Source organism: Lepidochelys kempii, chromosome 13, assembly GCF_965140285.1.
Source record: "Lepidochelys kempii isolate rLepKem1 chromosome 13, rLepKem1.hap1, whole genome shotgun sequence".
In the NCBI taxonomy this organism is placed as follows: Eukaryota; Metazoa; Chordata; order Testudines; family Cheloniidae; genus Lepidochelys; species Lepidochelys kempii.
Window position 1 is genome coordinate 18,836,640 of NC_136392.1, and position 19,048 is coordinate 18,855,687.

The 19,048-nt window shown below is 41.9% G+C and overlaps 1 protein-coding gene across 8 annotated transcripts in view; it reads left to right on the forward strand.

Moving 5' to 3' along the window:
* The window catches only part of ZMYND8 (zinc finger MYND-type containing 8), a 120,316-nt gene that overhangs the window by 76,721 nt on the left and 24,547 nt on the right, over nucleotides 1-19,048 (forward strand). For all 8 annotated transcript variants that reach the window (XM_073309526.2, XM_073309527.2, XM_073309528.2 and 5 more), the window contains 2 exons: nucleotides 11,838-11,978; nucleotides 18,244-18,396. In XM_073309526.2, coding sequence (XP_073165627.1) covers nucleotides 11,838-11,978; nucleotides 18,244-18,396 — 294 coding nt within the window. The remainder of the gene's footprint in view (nucleotides 1-11,837; nucleotides 11,979-18,243; nucleotides 18,397-19,048) is intronic.

Sequence of the window (19,048 nt, forward strand, 5' to 3'; positions counted from 1 at the left end):
GTTTAAATGTACATGCTAAGTGTCCTATAGTTACCAGGCCCTTAAAGGTTAAATATCATAGGGCAACAGAAAACCTCTCTCTCGTGCTACTTTACATTAAGTCGTCATCAGGGCTTCAGTTGCCTTTGAGTGGGAGGATCCAGTTACAACACAGTTCCAGTTTGTGGAATAAACAGACTCTTAAGTGTTTAGAACCAACCCAGATTTGGTTGGAATGCTATCAGGGATCGTTCTGCACTATAAAAGGAAATGGTGCTGAACCTGGTTCTTCTTTGAGGAGTGTCCCTATGGGTGTTCTGCTTTAGGTAACTGTGCGCCGTGTGACTCTAGTCAGAGAGTTTTGACAGCATTACCTGTGCTGTGCATGCACTCTCCCCGTCTTGCGCCTGTGTCGGCACTTGACTAGCACTGCGCGGCCACCTCCCCTCTCAGTTCCCTCTCTACTGCCCTTGATCCAAGTCAGAGCCCTAGCAGAGCGCTCACCTTTTTACCTCAGAATTAGTTTAGATAGATTAGTCACGTAGTTTTAGAGTAGTTAGGTTAGTTGATTCCCTTTTCTTCATTTTCTCCCCACTTAAAAAAAAAATCCTTAAGTGACGTTGTTTTCCCTCAAAATGCCAGCGTCTCCTGGCTTTAAATGCTGCATTTCCTGTCGGGAGGCAATTCCAATTTCTGACTGACACTCACAGTGTGTCCAGTGCCTGGGGGAAATTCATGTGCCCCAAAAGTCCAAAAATTCTATAGTCTCACGGCCAGATCAAGAAAAGCCAGAGACCTTAAGCTGAAACTCCTCTTAATGGAGAAGTCCCTCTGTCCCGCTTCAGACCTGGGTTTGCAGACTTCTCCGGCAGCCCTGTCACCACATGCAGCTTCTGACAGACACCCCTCCTCCACCCCACAGGGAGGGGACCTGTCTTCTAAAGGATGTGGAAAGAGGAGAGCTAACACTCCCCCCTGAAGACCACGCCAAAGAAGAAGTGTCTCTCGACTCCATCTGCCGCTTCGGTACCAACCACGCTGCGGCGTAGTACCTTTGAGTCGGCAGGGACCTCCGGCACTGGCAGTGCCTTTCAAGCCGCGGACCCTAAGCTGGCAGGCTCTAAGAAGGAGGGAAGGGGGAAGACCGCCTTCTCTACCTCAGGACCGACAACACACAAAAAGCGCTCAGTACCGAGTGACTCTGTACAACAAGCAACACTGCCACCTCCTGATATTATGCTGTATTGCACAGATACAGCACCGCAGATCCCCGCGCTGTCCTCGGTGCAATCTATGCAGGCTCTGTTCCTTCCGACACAGCAAGGTCCCCTAGTACTGCCACAATTCTCGGTACTGGTATCTCCATCAGTACCACAACAATTTCTTGCTCCAGAAGACTTGACAGTTTCCCCGGTACCAAATCACCTCTCTTTGGTAGTTTCGCTGCCGCTCACTCCAACGACAAGAGCTGCTAGTCCTGAGGATGTGGAAGGAGAGGCTTTCTCCTCCAACAGTCTTTACCCATGCCAGCCAGTGTTCGGTCTGCACTTCAGGAGCACCCCAACCTCCGACTCAGCCTGATTTTCAAGAGTGGTATGGTCATCCGTGGGGACCCCTGCCTGTGCCCTTCCCACCTCAGTGGGCATTCTGAGACCTGTGGGCAGCTTATAGATAGTTTTACTCTTAACACCACAACTGCCACCATGGAGATACACAGACACGCTATACCAAAATCCACAGTTCCACCAGATGCACCTCCCAAACAGAATTCTGAGGAGGCGGAAGAAATCTTAGATCAGGAGGCAGCTCCTGCTACCTTCACCTGACTCTCACCAGATCAAACTGTTATGCCTTCTACACCTACTGCTGGAGATGATCACAGGAGCTTCCAGGATCTCTTCAGACGGATTGCTGACACGCTCCAGATAACCCTCGAGAAGGTCTCCAAATCATGACACGAGCTCTTGGATATACTCCACACATCCACCTCCTCTAAGATTGCCCTCCTGATTAATTCAGTGCTCATGGAACCTGCTAAGAACATATGGCTGACCCCCACTACCATCCCTCCCACATCTAAGAAAGCAGGCAAAAAATTCTACATCCCTTAAAAAGGGATGGAATTTGTATTCACACATTCTCAGCCAAATTCATTGGTAGTTGATGCAGTTAATGAAAAGGGCAAACAACATTCCTCCAGAACCACCCCTTCTGATAAGGAGTGGAAATGACTTGACTTCCTTGGCCGCAAGGCCTACATGCCAGAGGACAAAAGGGAGCAGTTGCTCATTTCTGAGGGTCATCTCTTGGCTAGGACAGCCCTCCAGGCATCTTTGGACTCTGCTGACAGGGTGGCAAGGACCATCACAACCGCTGTAGTAATGCGCCAGGCATCCTGGCTTCACCTGTCAGGATTCCCCAAGGAAGTCCAAGCCACGGTAGCGGACCTTCTGTTCAAGGGTCCAAAACTGTTCTCCAGCAAGACTAATGAGTCACTTCAGCTGTTGAAAGACTTGAGCCACTCTCAGATGTCTTGGCATTTATATGTCTGCAATAAAACATAAGCAAGACCGGTATTATACATTGCAGCAACCCAAACAAATCCCATACACACAGCAACCGAGACAATATGCTAACCAACGGAGTAGACAGAGACCGACCAGACGCGGCCCAAACTCCTCCCAATCTACCATCTCTCAACAATCAACATCCAAACAGCAGATTTGAAGGTTTGGTCCAGGGCTTGTCCGACCTCTCTCATCTACTGCTGCCATCATTACATCCCATCAACCATCCCTTCACCAAACACCTGATGCCATTCTGTCCAACCTGGTGAACCATCACTTCTGGCAGACAGATTCTGGAAATCATCAAGACTGGCTACGCCATCCAGTTCTCTCCATCCCATCTACCCACCCTCCCTCCCCATCCCTCTTCAGGGACCTCTCTCACAAGCCTATCCTGAAACAGGAAGTGGCGCATCTCCCATAACTGGGAGCCAGTTCTGGTACATCACAGAGGGAATTCTCTTTATATTTTAACACGAAAGAAATCTGGAAGATGGAGACCTATCCTTGATCTCAGGACATTAAACAAATTCATCAGAATGCAACAATTCACGATGGTTACATTATCCACAATTGTTCCAGCACTGGAACAGGGGGATTGGTTTGCAGCCCTCGACCTGCAAGATGCATATTTTCACATTACCATACGCCCAATGCACATGAAATTTCTTCAGTTTGTACTGGGATAGGATCATTTCCAATATACATTACTACCCTTTGGCCTTTCCATGGCCCCCCGGATATTTTCTGAACTTCTTGCTGTGGCAGAAGCTCATCTTCGCAAGCATGGGGTCATGATATGTCCCTACTTAGACAACTGTCTAATCAAGGCTCACACTCAGGAAGAAGCTGGCGCAGTCACGCAGCAGACTGTATCATTTTTTACCAGTCTAGGTCTACAAATAAACCTCCAAAAGTCCACATTAACACCAGTTCAGTAACTGGACTTTATCGGCACACACCTAAATTCTAGGGAAGCAGTAGTATCATTACCTCCTGAGAGATTTACCGTTTTAATGAACATCATCGATACTTCGGTGCACAGATCCAGGATATCCGCTAGGATATGTCTCCAGCTACTAGGTCACATGGCGGCGACCACATATGTGGTAAAACACGCCAGGCTGCACATGCATTGCTTGCAGGGTTGACTCAAGACGATGTTCACACCACACAAGCGCAACTTCAACAAACTTCTAAGCATACCAGTGTAGCCTGCATGTTCCACATAAACAGGGAGGTGCGAGGTCACATAAAAATGTGGACATGGTGTATACATCACAGCATCACCATATCAGCCACATATCTACCAGGGTCTCAGAATGTCATTGCCAATGCCCTAAGCCAGAAGTTCTCGAACGATCACGAGATCCAAAGCATATTCCACCAATGGGGGTTCCCCGCATTAGATTTGTTCACCACGAAAAAAAAACAGCAAATGCACAGTCTTTTGCTCCAGAGCAGGTCTGGGATCAGGATCCAGAGGTGATGCATTCTTCATTCCCTGGGACTCATCCCTTCTTTATGCCTTTCCTCCCACCCCATTGCTGTCCAGGGTCCTGCACAAGATCAGAATTGATCAAGTCAAAGTCATCCTGATAGCACCAGCATGGCCCAGACAAACATGATACCTATACCTGAAACAGATGTCCTCATCCCTTACCCCCTTCCCCCGGCATCTCCTCACATTTCTTCCCGATCTCCTCTCTCAAGATGTGGGCCAGACTCTGCATCCAGGTTCCAGGGTGAGGATATAACTTGTTCTGACGACATTAAAGACATCCTGCTAAACAGCAGGAGGCCCGCTACACGGGCTACGTACTTACATAAATGGAAGAGATTCCACATGTGGTGCCTAAACAAACAAATCAACACCACCACCTCAACTATACCAGTGGTCCTGGACTACATGCTCTACCTTAAGAAATGCAGCCTTTCATTGAGTTCACTGCGGGTGCATCTGGCAGCCATTACAGCATTCCACTAGAAAGTGGATGGTGTTTTTGTCTTTGCTCACCCAATTACCAAAAGGTTCCTCCAGGGAGTGCGCGACCTCTACCCAGAACCCAGAGTCCCAATGGCACCATGGGACCTGACTTTACTGCTTCAGTCTCTCACAACTGCACATTCGAACCCCTGGCCACATGTTCCCTTCTACATCTTTCCATGAAAGTGGCCTTCCTAGTTGCCATCATGTCTGTGAGACGCATGGGAGAAATTGGTGCTCTTATGGCTGGACCACCCTATACAGTTTTCCTCAAAAATAGGGTCACTCTCAGACCTCACCCCAAATTTTTGCCTAAAGTTCCTTCTTTCTTCCACATCAACCAGCCTATCCATCTTCCCGCATTCTTCCCTAAACCTCACAAGAACAGACAAGAAGCGATTTTCCACACACTAGACGTCAGAAAGATGCTAGCCTTTTATTTCGAATGGACTAAATCACTTAGGAAAACGCCTAAATTGTTCCTGTCCACCATGGAATGCTCTAAAGGCAAACCCATCTCTAAACAGAGATTTTTCCAGATGGATTTCAGATTGTATCCAGGTCTGTTACCAACAACATGACCTGCAACCCCCCTCACGGGTCCAAACACACTCCACAAGATCAATAGCCACATCGGTTGCCTTCTTACACAACATGCCTATTACTGACATATGCAATGCAGCTACTTGGACACCGCCACATACATTCATTCAACACTACATCATTGATCAGGCCTACCCATAAGGGATATGGGTATCCTTATGGGAGGCTACCCATAAGAAGGGGAGGTCTTTGGAGGGGGAGGGATAGCTCAGTGGTTTGAGCATTGGCCTGCTAAACCCAGGGTTGTGAGTTCAATCCTTGGGGAGGTTATTTAGGGATCTGGGGCAACTATGGGGGATTGGTCCTGCTTTGAGCAGGGGGTTGGACTAGATGACCTCCCTTCCAACCCTGATGTTCTATGATATTCAAAACTGCCTAGCAGACATGTTTACCATTTGTAGAAGTCAGCCCACTTATTTAGGAGGCTAAATCAGGATTTCAGAATCTAAATTTGGGGGGAGGGATAGCTCAGTGGTTTGAGCATTGGCCTGCTAAACCCAGGGTTGTGAGTTCAATCCTTGAGGGGGCCATTTAGGGATTTGGGGCAAAAATTGGGGATTGGTCCTGCTTTGAGCAGGGGGTTGGACTAGATGGCCTCCAGAGGTCCCTTCCAACCCTGATATTCTATAATTCTAAGATTTACAGTCTCTGAAGACTCAACCTCTCAGTTTGGTACTGTTGAGTCAAGGGACTCCTTCTCCGGTACCGGTAGAGCTGGAAGGCCCTGGAGCTTGAGGGAGAGACCTGGCTCTGACAGTGTTTCAGTACCCTGTACCAGGGACAAGGAGGGCAAGTATAAGCACCCCGATCTAGTACCATCAAGCTCAGTCGTGCCATTTGAACGTATCTGTTTGACACCCTCGGTCCCGAGCAAACAATGGCACCAGAGTCCATTGACATCTACATCAATATGCCTGCCATCAACAGTACTGTCATTTTCGGTTACCACATCGGTAGTGATTCCCTACTCAGTACCAGAAGAGTTTAGATATGTGAGGAACCTGTCCATAACAGATGAGCTGGAATTTCTGCTCCTCATGAGTACTGAGTGTCTTTCGGTACCGAGACCTTGGTCTCCAGACTGCTACCATTCCTAAGTACCATAAAACTCTCCAACCTTTTCTATGGAGGCTCCTGCATTGGACGATGTTGAGTAGGATGAAGGGGACTTCCAATCAGTCTCTTCTATTTCAGTCTAGGGTTTCCCATCATATCCTGTCAGTAACCCATTCTTTCACAGTCACAGGGAAGATCGTGACTGTCATCAAGGATGGTGGAACCAACCCTGCATGCCACCCACACTCCCATGTGTCTGCCCCCCCCCTCCCCCGGTGGCCATACAGGGATCCCTGGGCTGCTTACCAACAACAGTTCTCCACCGGTACCATCTCAAGGGGAAACTAGGCTTGTTCAGTTCTCTCCTCCCCAAAACATCCTGACCCTTCACCCCTCCCCTCCCACCCCCAGAGGAGAAGACGTTTGAGGAATAGGAAGGCAGGGCAGATACATGGGCCACCTCTCAAACACCCATTTCATCCTCATTTCCAGATGAAGCAGTTACCCCTCCACCACCTTCCAAGGCTGACAATTTTCAGCAATTTTAAGACCTCATGAAGAGGGTAGCTGATACTCTTCAAATTCCACTCATAGAGGTCAGAGATTCACAACACAAGATTTGGATGTTCTGCGGTCAGCAACAACCTCCAGGGGTGGCATTACCCGTCAGTGAGGCACTCCTGGGTCCAGCTAAGACTGTATGGTAAACACCTGCTACTAGTCCACCAACATGTAAAAGAGCAGATAAAAAGTATTACAACCCCCCTAAGAATTTTGATTTCTTGTTCTCTCACCCCCCACCTAACTCCCTTGTAATGGATGCGGTAAACGAGTGGAACAGGCAGCACTTCTCCTGGTCTGCTCCACATGACAAGGACCAAAAGAGACTGGATCTGTTTGGCTGGAAGTCCTATTCCTCAGTGACCCTGCAGGTCAGGTTGATGGACTATCAGGCTGTTTTGGCCAAATACATTTTCACAAACTGTAATAGTTTCCACTGAATGCATCCGATGAAGTGAGCTGTAGCTCACGAAAGCTTATGTTCTAATAAATTTGTTAGTCTCTAAGGTGCCACAAGTCCTCCTTTTCTTTTTGTAATAGATTGATGGCCCATATTGAACACCTGCCACAGGAACATAGGGAGCAATTCCAGGCCCTCATTTCAATTATTAGCCAGAACCACTCTTCAAGCATCCATGGATGCTGCAGACACTGCCACCAGGTCCATGTCCAGAGCTGTAATTATGTGCAGAGTATCCTGGCTCCAGCTCTTGTGGTTTCAGAGAGAAGTACAGTACACTGTTGAGGACCTCCCTTTCGATGGTTGTAGGCTTTTTTGGAGACCACAGATGAGTCATTGCATATGCTGGAGGACTCTAGAGCCAGTTTATATTTCCTGGGCATATATACACCTAGAAATAAGAGATTGTTTAGTAGGCCACAGATTGCCTAGAGATCATGTCCTGCTCAGTTCTCTGGATTCCATAGATCCACTCAACACCACCACCCCCTAAGACATAAGTTTCAAAGAAAGAGGGCTGCCCACCCACCCTCCACGACTACCAAACCGTCTCCTAAGCAGCAGTTTTGACAGGCAGGTTAAGGGTTTGAATCCTTCTGCACCTCTGATTTTACAGCTGCACCCATTTGTTCACCACCTTTATGGACCTCCTTTCCCATTTCCAGCATGTCTGGAGGTGGAGTACTACAAATAAGGAGGTCATAACATCAGGCTGTCATTCCAACCCTTCAGCTCCCTTCTTGAGCTTGTATTAAGATAGGAGGTGAACACTCCTCCAGTTAGGCGCAATAGAGTTGGTCCCTTCCTCTCACGTAGGTGTAAGGGGTTGTATTTGTAGTATTTCCTTAGATCAAAGAAGGAAAGAGAATAGAGACTGATCTTAGATCTAATATTTCCAAACAAGTTTGTAAAACCTGAAAAGTTCAGGATGGTGACTCTGGTAGCTATAATTTATTCACAGGAGATGGGGGGATTGGTTTTTGGCCCTTAACCGACAAGATGCCTATTTTCATATGCTCTTTGGACAGGAAATATATACAATTCATTATAGCCAGGATCATTTCCAATACCTAGTGCTTCCCTTTGGTCTCTCCTCTGCCCCAAGGGTGTTCTCCAAAGTTCTGGCAATAGTGGCTGCTTACCTCTGAGAGGAGGCTAATCCTGGTTTTCCTGTACCTAGACGTCTGGGTGCTCAAGGGCCGTTTTTTACAAAGTAGTGCTATCTTCCATCGGGACAGCCCTTGCTCTGTTCCAAGAATTGTGATTCAGAGACTGAAATAGTAATATAGTTTGGTTTTCATAGCGCTTCTCATTTTAATGGTGTTTTGCAGAGCTATAAGGTAGATACTGCTAGTATGTTAACAGTGTAGGCAATGGAGCAGCCATTATATGCTAACAGATAACTTGTATGCAGTCCTTGTGTCTTCTTCTTACTTCTAGTAAACCAGATTTGTTTTTCCTAATGTTAGTTAGATGTGTGTTTCACTTAGAGAATCACCAGAGAAGAGAACTTTTTAAACCTCTTCTTAACATCTAACCATATCATACTCCCTTACCTCTTCCCAACTACTGTACTTCAGTGTCAGCACAGGGTATGTAACCGAGTTGTGGTATAGAAGTCAAATTCAGAATTTCCTGTCCCACTTCTAAAAATGATGACAAGTTAACCATGAGAATTTTAAGTGATTTTGAAATTAATGAATTTACCAGTAAAATCAGTGAATTTGCCAATAGGGCAGAGTGGTTCTCAAACTTTTGTACTGGTGACCCCTTTCACACAGCAAACCTCTGAGTGCGACCCCCCTTTATAAATTAAAAACACTTTTTATATATTTAACACCATTATAAATGCTGGATGCAAAGCGGGGTTTGGGGTGGAGGCTGACAGCTCGTGACCGCCGCATGTAATAACCTTGTGACCCCCTGAGGGATCCTGACCCCCAGCTTGAGAACCCCTGCAATAGGGGAAAAGTGCTTGTAGAAATAGTCCACTTAACAGTTATTACTTTCAATCCAGTACAATTTAAAAAATAGAAGCAAATTGAAGGTCATAGAATTTCCATCGATTTCCTGAGCATCTTGCACAGCCCCCAGGACAAATGCTTGCAATTTTAGTAGAGCTGTCAACTGATTAAAAAAATTAATTGTGATTAATTAATCATGCCATTAAAAAAATTAATGGCATGATTAAACAATAATAGAATACCATTTATTTAAATATTTTTAGGTGTTTTCTACGTTTGATTTCAGTTACAACACAGAATACAGAGTGTATAGTGCTCACTTTATATTTATTTTTTATTACAAATATTTGCACTGTAAAAAACAAAAGAAATAGTATTTTTCGATTCACCTAATACAAGTACTGTAATGCAATCTGTTTATCATGAAAATCGAACTTACAAATGTAGAATTACGTACCAAAAATACCTGCATTCAAAAACAAAACAATGTAAAACTTTAGAGCCTACAAGTTCACTCAGTCCTACTTCTTGTTCAGCCAAATGCTCAGACAAACAAGTTGTTTACATTTACAGGAGATAATACTGCCCACTTCTTTTCCACAATGTCACCTGAAAGAAAGAACAGGCATTCACATGGCACTGGTGTAGCCGGCGTAACAAGATACGTACATGCCAGATGTGCTAAAGATTCATATGTCTCTTCATGTTTCAACCACCATTCCAGAGGACTTACACCCATGCTGATTATGGGTTCTGCTCGATAACAATCCAAAGCAGTGCAGACCGACGCATGTTCATTTTCATCGTCTGAGTCAGATGCCACCAGCAGAAGGTTGATTCTTTTTTTTTGCAAAAAGAAAAGGAGTACTTGTGGCACCTTAGAGACTAACCAATTTATTAGAGCATAAGCTTTCAGTGTTGCTCTTTTAAGACTTCTGAAAGCATGCTCCACATCTCGTCCCTCTCAGATTTTGGAAGGCACTTCAGATTCTTAAATCTTGGGTCGAGTATTGTAGCTATCTTTAGAAATGTCACATTGGTACCTTCTCTCTGTTTTGTCAAATCTGCAGTGAAAGTATTCTTAAAATGAACAGCGTGCTGAGTCATCATCCAAGACTACTATAACATGAAATATATGGCAGAATGCGGGTAAAATAGAGTCGGAGACATACAATTCTCCCCCAAGGAATTCAGTCACAAATTTAATTAATGCATTCTTCTTTTAATGAGCGTCATCAGCATGGAAGCATGTCCTGTGGAATGGTGGCCGAATATTTATTAAGTATATTTTAAAATATAAAGACATTATATAAATAATATTTAATACATTTCAATTGGTATTCTATTGTTTAACAATGCCATGAAAACTGATTAATTGGGATTAATTTTTTTAATCAAAATTAATTTTTTTGTTAATCATGTGAGTTAACTGCGATTAATCGACAGCCCTAAATTTGAGTAAAGTTTGCCACGCTTTTTTATTTATAGTTGATAGAATTTGATATATGATAGTCCAGCTGTAAGTTGCTGTTACCTATTTAAAATGATTCTTTCAGGGTGGATTTGAGGTAAATTAAATTGATTTAAATCACTAGTTAGGAAGACTTGATTTAATCATGGTTTTCGACATAAAAGTGCATTCTTGTTGGTTGTTATAACCTTAATACATATTCTTCACAACTCAGATATAGATGTAGGTTTCATTTTTCGAAGGTACACACTATACATTTTTAAACAGTGATTTATTTTGAAAACTTTTCAGATTAGTTTTACAGCTATATCAGAAAATGAATTATTGATTATTTCATTTACATTTCATTTATTTAAATAAACATGATTGTACCTTAACATACATTCTCTCCCAGTTTTGCTACCTTTTAGGAATGTCAGGATGCTCTATATTTCTTACGGAAGAGCTATGAACTATACCCTTATTAATATTCAATAGTGTGTGTAAGTGGTGTATTTTCAAAGCATTAAGCAGAGATTTAATCAGATATCTCTCATTGAGAATCCTGAGTCTCATATGTAATGTCCTATATATGCTTCCTTTCCCAACCTATCTCCCTATCCCCAAAAAGTGGTGGTTTTTGAAACATTTAATTCACAGATAGAATGAAGCCTCTCAGAGCATGCAATTCCACATACTCCAGAGATATATGGGAATGTCTTGTTATCTTGTGCTAGGGGAATTGATCTGCTACTGCTGTGCCGCTTTTGTTGTGAATTGTGCTTTTAATTCACCTTTAATACTCGTAGAGCCTGGAACAGGCATCTTTTTATACTTGCTTCTAAATAAATAAAATTAGATGCCAATTCAGTTTGTCAAGATCTTATTAATATCTAAAATACACAGAATCTTGACATCTAGAAACACCCAATAACTTGTATCAGAGTTTGTTATCAGAGCCAAAATAATTATTTGATTTAAAAGAACTGAATCACAAGTAAATTATTTATTTTAGGATTTCTTATTTAATTAGCTAAATGAAAGGGTTGTTATAGCTTTAACAGAACTGTAACTTGCACTGGCAGCTATTAAAAACCTCTCCCTGCCCCTACTTATGTTAGTTGAAATGAAAAGCCATTTCACCACCCCCTGCTTTATTCTGGCTCATTTTGTTTTTAAATATTTCTCTACCAATTCTGTACTTTTTCAGCTTCTCCAGCACCAGCAAGGACGGGCCAAACAGGGAGCTTATCAGGCAGCCCAAAACCTTTCTCTCCTCAAGCCTCAACACCTATTGCTGCTAAGCAAGAAAGAACTTCCACTCCAGGAAGCATTCTGAACCTTAACCTTGGTTAGTTCTAACTTTTGAAAGTCTAATACTGTTATAATAATGTAAATTACAGTAGAATGGATGTGAGAGAGTAGCAAATTGCATGTATGTGTATTTAAATGACCATAGTACTGAAGCACGTGTCACCATTGTTTCATCAGCAGAGCTATGCTATATTGTTTGAAAAGCTGGAAATGAAAGGTACATTTTTAAAAACACTTTTTTTCTTACTGATGAAAGGTAATAGTTAGTAGATTATATTTAGCTGGACTCTCAGAAGGCTAAACGAACCCTTAGTGTCAAGGCTGTCAGTACTGAGCTTCTCTTCTACAGTAGTGGATCTGCTTATTGTAGCTACAGTGTACTTCAGCCAAACAGACAATTAACCATAAGAAATAGTTTCTGTAATAGTGGAATAGAGTATGTGCTAAAGGTGAGAGTCAATAGCTGGAGTGTGGTAAATTACTTAAGCCAGATGGCTTGGATTCTTAGAAGGTGAGGTTAAGGGTTATGTAGGGAGTTTTAAATGAAATGCTTGGCTGCCTATAGTTCTTGTTGATACAGATGGAATTTTAAATCTGACAGTGCTTTCTGATTGACCTTTTAACATAGTTGTCTGAAGCTTTTTAGCTGGAACATCAATTATCTCTTCAGAGTTAGGAAAATGTACCTTTGTTAAAATGTCAGTTTTGCCAAGAGTGAAAACAATGGATGGACTTTTTGTGATAGCATCAACTGTGCCAGATACGGATTACATTCCATCCTGAATACAGTAGTCTTCAGATGTGACTCATTAGGTCATATTGCCTTGTTTGAAGCATTGTGAGAATAGGGATTCTCTCCAACATGACTGAATGAAAGGCAAGAGAACGGCAGCAATTCATATGTTTCATGCAGAGAGCCATGTGGTAGTTCTTCCTTTTAAGCACTATGTTCACCTGCTTAGTCAGAGGAAATCTACTGAAGATAAGTCAACTATAGATACTCCTAGGTTGGCTGAAGTTATACTGCCAGTCAAGGATGGGGAATAATGAGCAAAACTGTTTATTGATGTTCTCAGAGCAGAGATCCTTGGAATCAAAATTGGAACTACCTTTAACAGATTGTATGTCTGAGGGAGAAAAGAGGAGACCCTTGTCTTACCTTGTTTTACGTGATCTTTGCCTGCGCTTACATCTTGTCATGTCCAAATAATGTTATTTGTCTATGGGTAAAATTATTGCAGCAGAGTTTTAGTGATTAGTTTTCTTTAACATATTTAGGGTCCAATTTTCAAAAGTTCAGCACCCCGCTGAACAATGGGAGTTCCTGGGTGCTCGCCATAGTAGTAATGTGTTACTTAATTCCTTCATTCTGGTCATCCATTACATGATCCTGCATACAGTGCAGTGGTGTTCCATAAATCAGTGCAGTACTGGGGTACATAGTGAAACTTTCTGTCTGTGTGTACTTAGAACATTTAAGATTAGTCAAGTGATTGATTACATAAAGGTGTTCTTGGGGCATTACTCTTTCTAGCTGCAGAACAGTAATGGAAAAACAGAGGAAAGTTAATTGTCCAAAGAGCTATACACTGTACTGCATTAAACTTACTTTTTTTTTAACACATACTTAGACCTTGGTGACTTATTTATATTTTTACCAAAGCTGAAAAAGAGCATCCATCCAAAGCTCTCGACACCCCGGCAATCTTTTAAATTACAGAGTTATGCAAACAAATATGCTTCCTTGATAACTTCTTAAAAGCAATACCTCTATCACAGCAAAATTTAAGTCCACCAACAGAGTCCCTCCATAATGCAGCCTCACCAGTGTAAAAGCCAAGGACAAGAGATAAGCATTTCAGTTTACCCTGAAGGCCCAGAAACCAAAGCTGTTTTGATCATGGGGAGGGGACTAAATTCCAAAGCTGACCAGTCCTCCCAGAGAACATCTGTCACTTCCCTTTCTTACACCTGGAGGGTTCCAGCTCCAGAGCCTCCACTTGAGTGCAACTCTGACACTGTGGCTCAGGGACAGAAGCAATCCCTGAGAGGCTGTAATACGTGTTTTGGTAAGAGCAAATTAACATCTTTTCTGGGAGAAGTTCAACATCTCCTAAATGTAATTTTGCTTCAGCACATCTTTGAGTATTACTGTTTTAATAGAAGCTCAGATTTCTAGACACGATTTGTGTGTTTCTCGGTTAAATGTACTAGGTGAAGATGATGATTTTTCCAGGAACTGTATATTGTACTCTATTTTGGTTATTTATATCCTTATTCTGTTCTGTGTCAAAATAATTATGTAAAAAAGCATAAATATAAATTTTGAATTTGTAACAGATGTGGATTTGGGTCCACTTCTCTGTTGAGCACACTGCAACGGTTACTGGTGGGGAGATAGAATAGATGTAAAAAGTTAAGAGATAGGCATTGCAATATGCCCTGAACACCCAAAACCCAAGCTGTTTTGACCAAGGGAAGAGGGACAGTTTTAGAATTTTTCAGTATACTTTAACTATTTTGTTGTTGCTTTTTGTGCTGCGTGTGCAACATAGATTTCTTTAGCCTTGTCAGGGTTTTCCCCCCATACACGCTGAACTCTGGGGTACAGATGTGGGGACCCACATGAAAGACCCCCCAAGCTTATATTTTACCAGCTTAGGTTAAAACTTTTCCAAGGCACAAATCCCTTTCCTTGTCCTTGGACTGGTATTGCTGCCACCACCAGGTGATTTAGACAAAATATTTAGGGAAGGGTCACTTGGAATCCTTATTCCCCCAAGCCCCTTTACCCCCTTTCCTGGGAAGGCTTGTGAATAATATACCTACCAGTTGCCTTAGCAATGTGAGCACAGACCAGACCCTTTGCCTTCAGGACACTGAAATCAATCAGGTTCTTAAAAGAAGAACTTTATTATAAAGAAAAAAGTAAAAGAATCACACCTGCAAAATCAGGATGGAAGGTAACTTTACAGGCTAATAAAAGATTTAAAACACAGAGGATTCCTCTCTGGGCTCAGCTTCACAGTTACAAAAACAGGAATGAAACTACCTCAATAGCACAGGAAAAATTCACAAGCCAAAACAAAAGATAACCTAACACATTTCCTTGCCCTACTTACAATTTCTGTGGTTTTAGATGGATTATTCCAGGTACATTTCAGGAGACATTGTACCTGCTTGGCTTCTCCCTCCATCCGGAGAGGGAACAACAAAAGAGAGCCACAAACAAATCCTTCCCCCCCAGATTTGAAAGTATCTTCTTTCCTCATTGGTGCTTCAGGTACCAACTAGGTTAATTGAACTACTTAACCCCTTACAGGTAAAGCAATCCAATACAACTGCCAAGGAGGGATTTTATGCTACTGCATACATAAAGGTTGCTGTCCTTCCCTCTATATTCATGACAGGTCCATATCATGAAATTGCCACTTGGTGACTATGAAAGCAAGTCTCCTTGCTGAATTTTAATGGAAAGCTTTTTCTGAAATCCTAGAAAGAGATTCAAGGTAATGATTTTCATATTAATCAGTAACAATCAAACTGAGTAACTGAAAACCAGCAGGCAGGGGGGCAATGTCAGTCATCTGAATAATATTCTCCATGTGGTTCATTGTCAAGTTGCTACTGCCTTTGTCTGGCTCCAATAGTGTTATCTAGTCTGGTTTCTTACAAAATCTATGTTTCACATAATTTTTTTGAATTGGATTGGTGTTTTCAACTCTCATTGATCCTGCTTAGACTAATTGGCTATCGAGTGCCATTTCTTGATGCAGCTAAATCCATTAGGGCTGTCCATGTTCTCATAATTAGTTCACTTTACCAGTAGAACCCCTCCTAAAACATTATTAAATGTTAAGAAACCAGTGATAGCAACAAAGTTCTTGCCACAGAATAATTGGTATGGTCCCCTTTTACAAATTCACTGTTCCTATACTGTGTATTATCCATAGCAGTAGGGATATATTACAGACTACCTGACCAGGATGTTGATAGTGACTGAAATGGTCAGGAAGATTAGAGAGGCTATTAAAATAAAAAACTCAATAATAATGGGGGATTTCAACTATCCCCATATTGAGTGGGTACACATAACCTCAGGACGGGATGCAGAGATAAAGTTTCTTGACACCTTAAATGACTGCTTCTTGGAGCAGCTAGTCCTGGAACCCACAAGAGGAGAGGCAATTCTTGATTTAGTCCTAAGTGGAGCACAGGATCAGGTCCAAGAGATGAATATAGCTGGACCGCTTGGTAATAGTGACCATAATATATTTAAGTTTAACATCCCTGTGGTGGGGAAAACACTACAGCGGCCCAATATTGTAGCATTTAATTTCAGAAAGGCAAACTTGACAAAAATGAGATTAGTGAAACAGAAATTAAAAGGTACAGCACCAAAAGTAAAATCCCTGCAAGCTGCATGGAAACTTTTAAAGACACCATAATAGAGGCTCAAGTTAAGTGTATATCCCAAATTAAAAAACATAGTAAGAGAACCAAAAAAGAGCCACCATGGCTAAACAACAAAGTAAAAGAAGCAGTGAGAGGCAAAAAGGCATCCTTTAAAAGTGGAAGTTAAATCCTAATGAGGAAAATAGAAAGGAGCATAAACTCTGGCAAATGAAGTGTAAAAATATAATTAGGAAGGCCAGAAAAGAATTTGAAGAACAGCTAGCCTAGCCAAAGACTCAAAAAGTAATAGCAAAAATTTTTTTAAGTAAGTACATCAGAATCAGGAAGCCTGCTAAACAACCAGTGGGGCCACTGGATGATTGAGAATGCTAAAGGAGCACTAAAGGATGATAAGGCCATTGCAGATAAACTAAATTAATTATTTGCATCGGTTTTCATGGTTGAGGATGTGAGGGAGATTCCCAGACCTGAGCCGTTCTTTTTAAGTGACAAATCTGAGGAACTGTCCCAGATTGAGGTGTCATTAGAGGAGGTTTTGGAACACATTGATAAACTAAGCAGTAATGAGTCACCAGGACCAGATGGTATTCACCCAAGAGTTCTGAAGGCCATTGAAGTTAGCTGGGATATTTCATACTCCAGAGCTAAACTCTGGCCTCGGTCACACCCGTGCATGGCTAGAGATGAACATGAGCGGTGACTTGAAATAAACAAAGCTCTGAAACACCAAATGTCGTCTGTAACCTATCATTTAAATCAGTGTCAGTACCAAATGACTGGAGGATAGCTAATGTGATGCTAATTTTTAAAAAGGACTCCAGAGGTGACCCTGGCAATTACAGGCCAGTAAGCCTGACTTCAGTACCGGGCAAACTGGTTGAAACTATAGTAAAGAACAAAATTCTCAGACACATAGATGAACATAATTTGTTGGGGAATAGTCAACGTGGTTTTTATAAAGAGAAATCATGCCTCACCAATCTACTAGAATTCTTTGAGGGGATCAACAACCATGTTGACAAGGGGATCCAGTGGATATAGTGTATTTAGATTTTCAGAAAGCCTTTGACAAGGTCCCTCCCCAAAGCCTCTTAAGCAAAGTAAGCAGTCATGGGATAAGAGGGAAGCTTCTCTCATGGATTGGTAACTGGTTAAAAGAGAGGAAACAAAGGGTAGGAATAAATGGTCAGTTTTCAGAATGGAGAGAGGTAAATAGTAGTGTCCCCTAGTGGGCTGTATTGGGCCCAGTCCTATTCAACATATTCATAAATGATCTGGGAAAAGGGGTAAACTGTGAGGTGGCAAAATTTGCAGATGATACAAAACTAATCAAGATAGTTAAGTCCCAAGCAGACTGCGAAGAGCTACAAAAGGATCTCACAAAACTGGGTGTCTGGGCAACAAAATGGCAGATGAAATTCAATGTTGATATATGCAAAGTAATGCACATTGAAAAACATAATCCCAACTGTACATATAAAATGATGGGGTCTAAATTAGCTGTTACCACTCAAGAAAGAGATCTTGGAGCCATTGTGGATAGTTCTCTGAAAACATCCACTCAATGTGCAGCGGCAGTCAAAAAAACTAACAGAATTTTGGGAATCATTAAGAAAGGGATAGACAATAAGACAGAAAATATCATGTTTGCCTCTATATAAATCCCTGGTAAGTCCATATCTTGAATACTGCGTGCAGATGTGGTCACCCCATCTCAAAAAAGATATATTGGAATTGGAAAAGGTTCAGTTAGTCTGCATTTTCATTTCATTTTAAAATTAAGTAATTTTTCTACAAAATTTTCATTTATGAGGACAGTGGTGGTTCCCCTCGCCCCTTAAAGTATCTTTCTTAATTAAAGAATTCTTTTTATAATGTCTTTTTAGATCGCAGCAAAGCTGAGATGGATCTGAAAGAACTGAGTGAATCAGTCCAGCAGCAGTCCACACCTGTGCCGCTAATTTCACCAAAACGACAGATTCGCAGCAGGTTCCAACTTAATCTTGACAAGACAATAGAGAGTTGTAAAGCACAGTTAGGTATGCCCAACGTCCATTAAATAAGAGGAGCATGAAACCTAAACTCAAAGGAAACTTTGATTTAAGGGTTGATTTTGTTTACAAACTTAAAAAGTATTTTTCCATGTTGTAAAACCTTAAACACTTTATACCCTAAAATGTAAAATCAGATGATGATGTTTGAATACTTAAGGGAATACATTTTGAATGTGTTAAGCTGGAACAATCTAACGTATAATAGAACCTGCTGTTACGAATCTCTCTTAAGAGCTTGCACGTTTTAACCTATGTTCTTTGCACCTTTCTGACCTAGATTAATATACTTATTTTTGTGGTCTTATTTTTCCTTGTAACATGAAAAATTAAAGAACTGTAACTAGTTCACTAAACACTACCTGGTATTAACATATCCAGTTACACATGGTAAGGGGTGGTGACACTATTAAATATTTGAATTGCACTATTGCTTTGCATGGCACTTCATAGTGATTTAAAAAACGGCACCACTTCTCCTTGGAAAATCATCCTGTCTAAGGTCCTGATTTGCAAACATGCATGTAAGTAACTTTAGTCACATGGGTGGTCCCATTGATTCTAATGTGATTACTTTTGTAGTTAAAGTTACACATATGCATGTTAGCCAGATTGGCCCTAGGTTAGACAAATTTAGAAC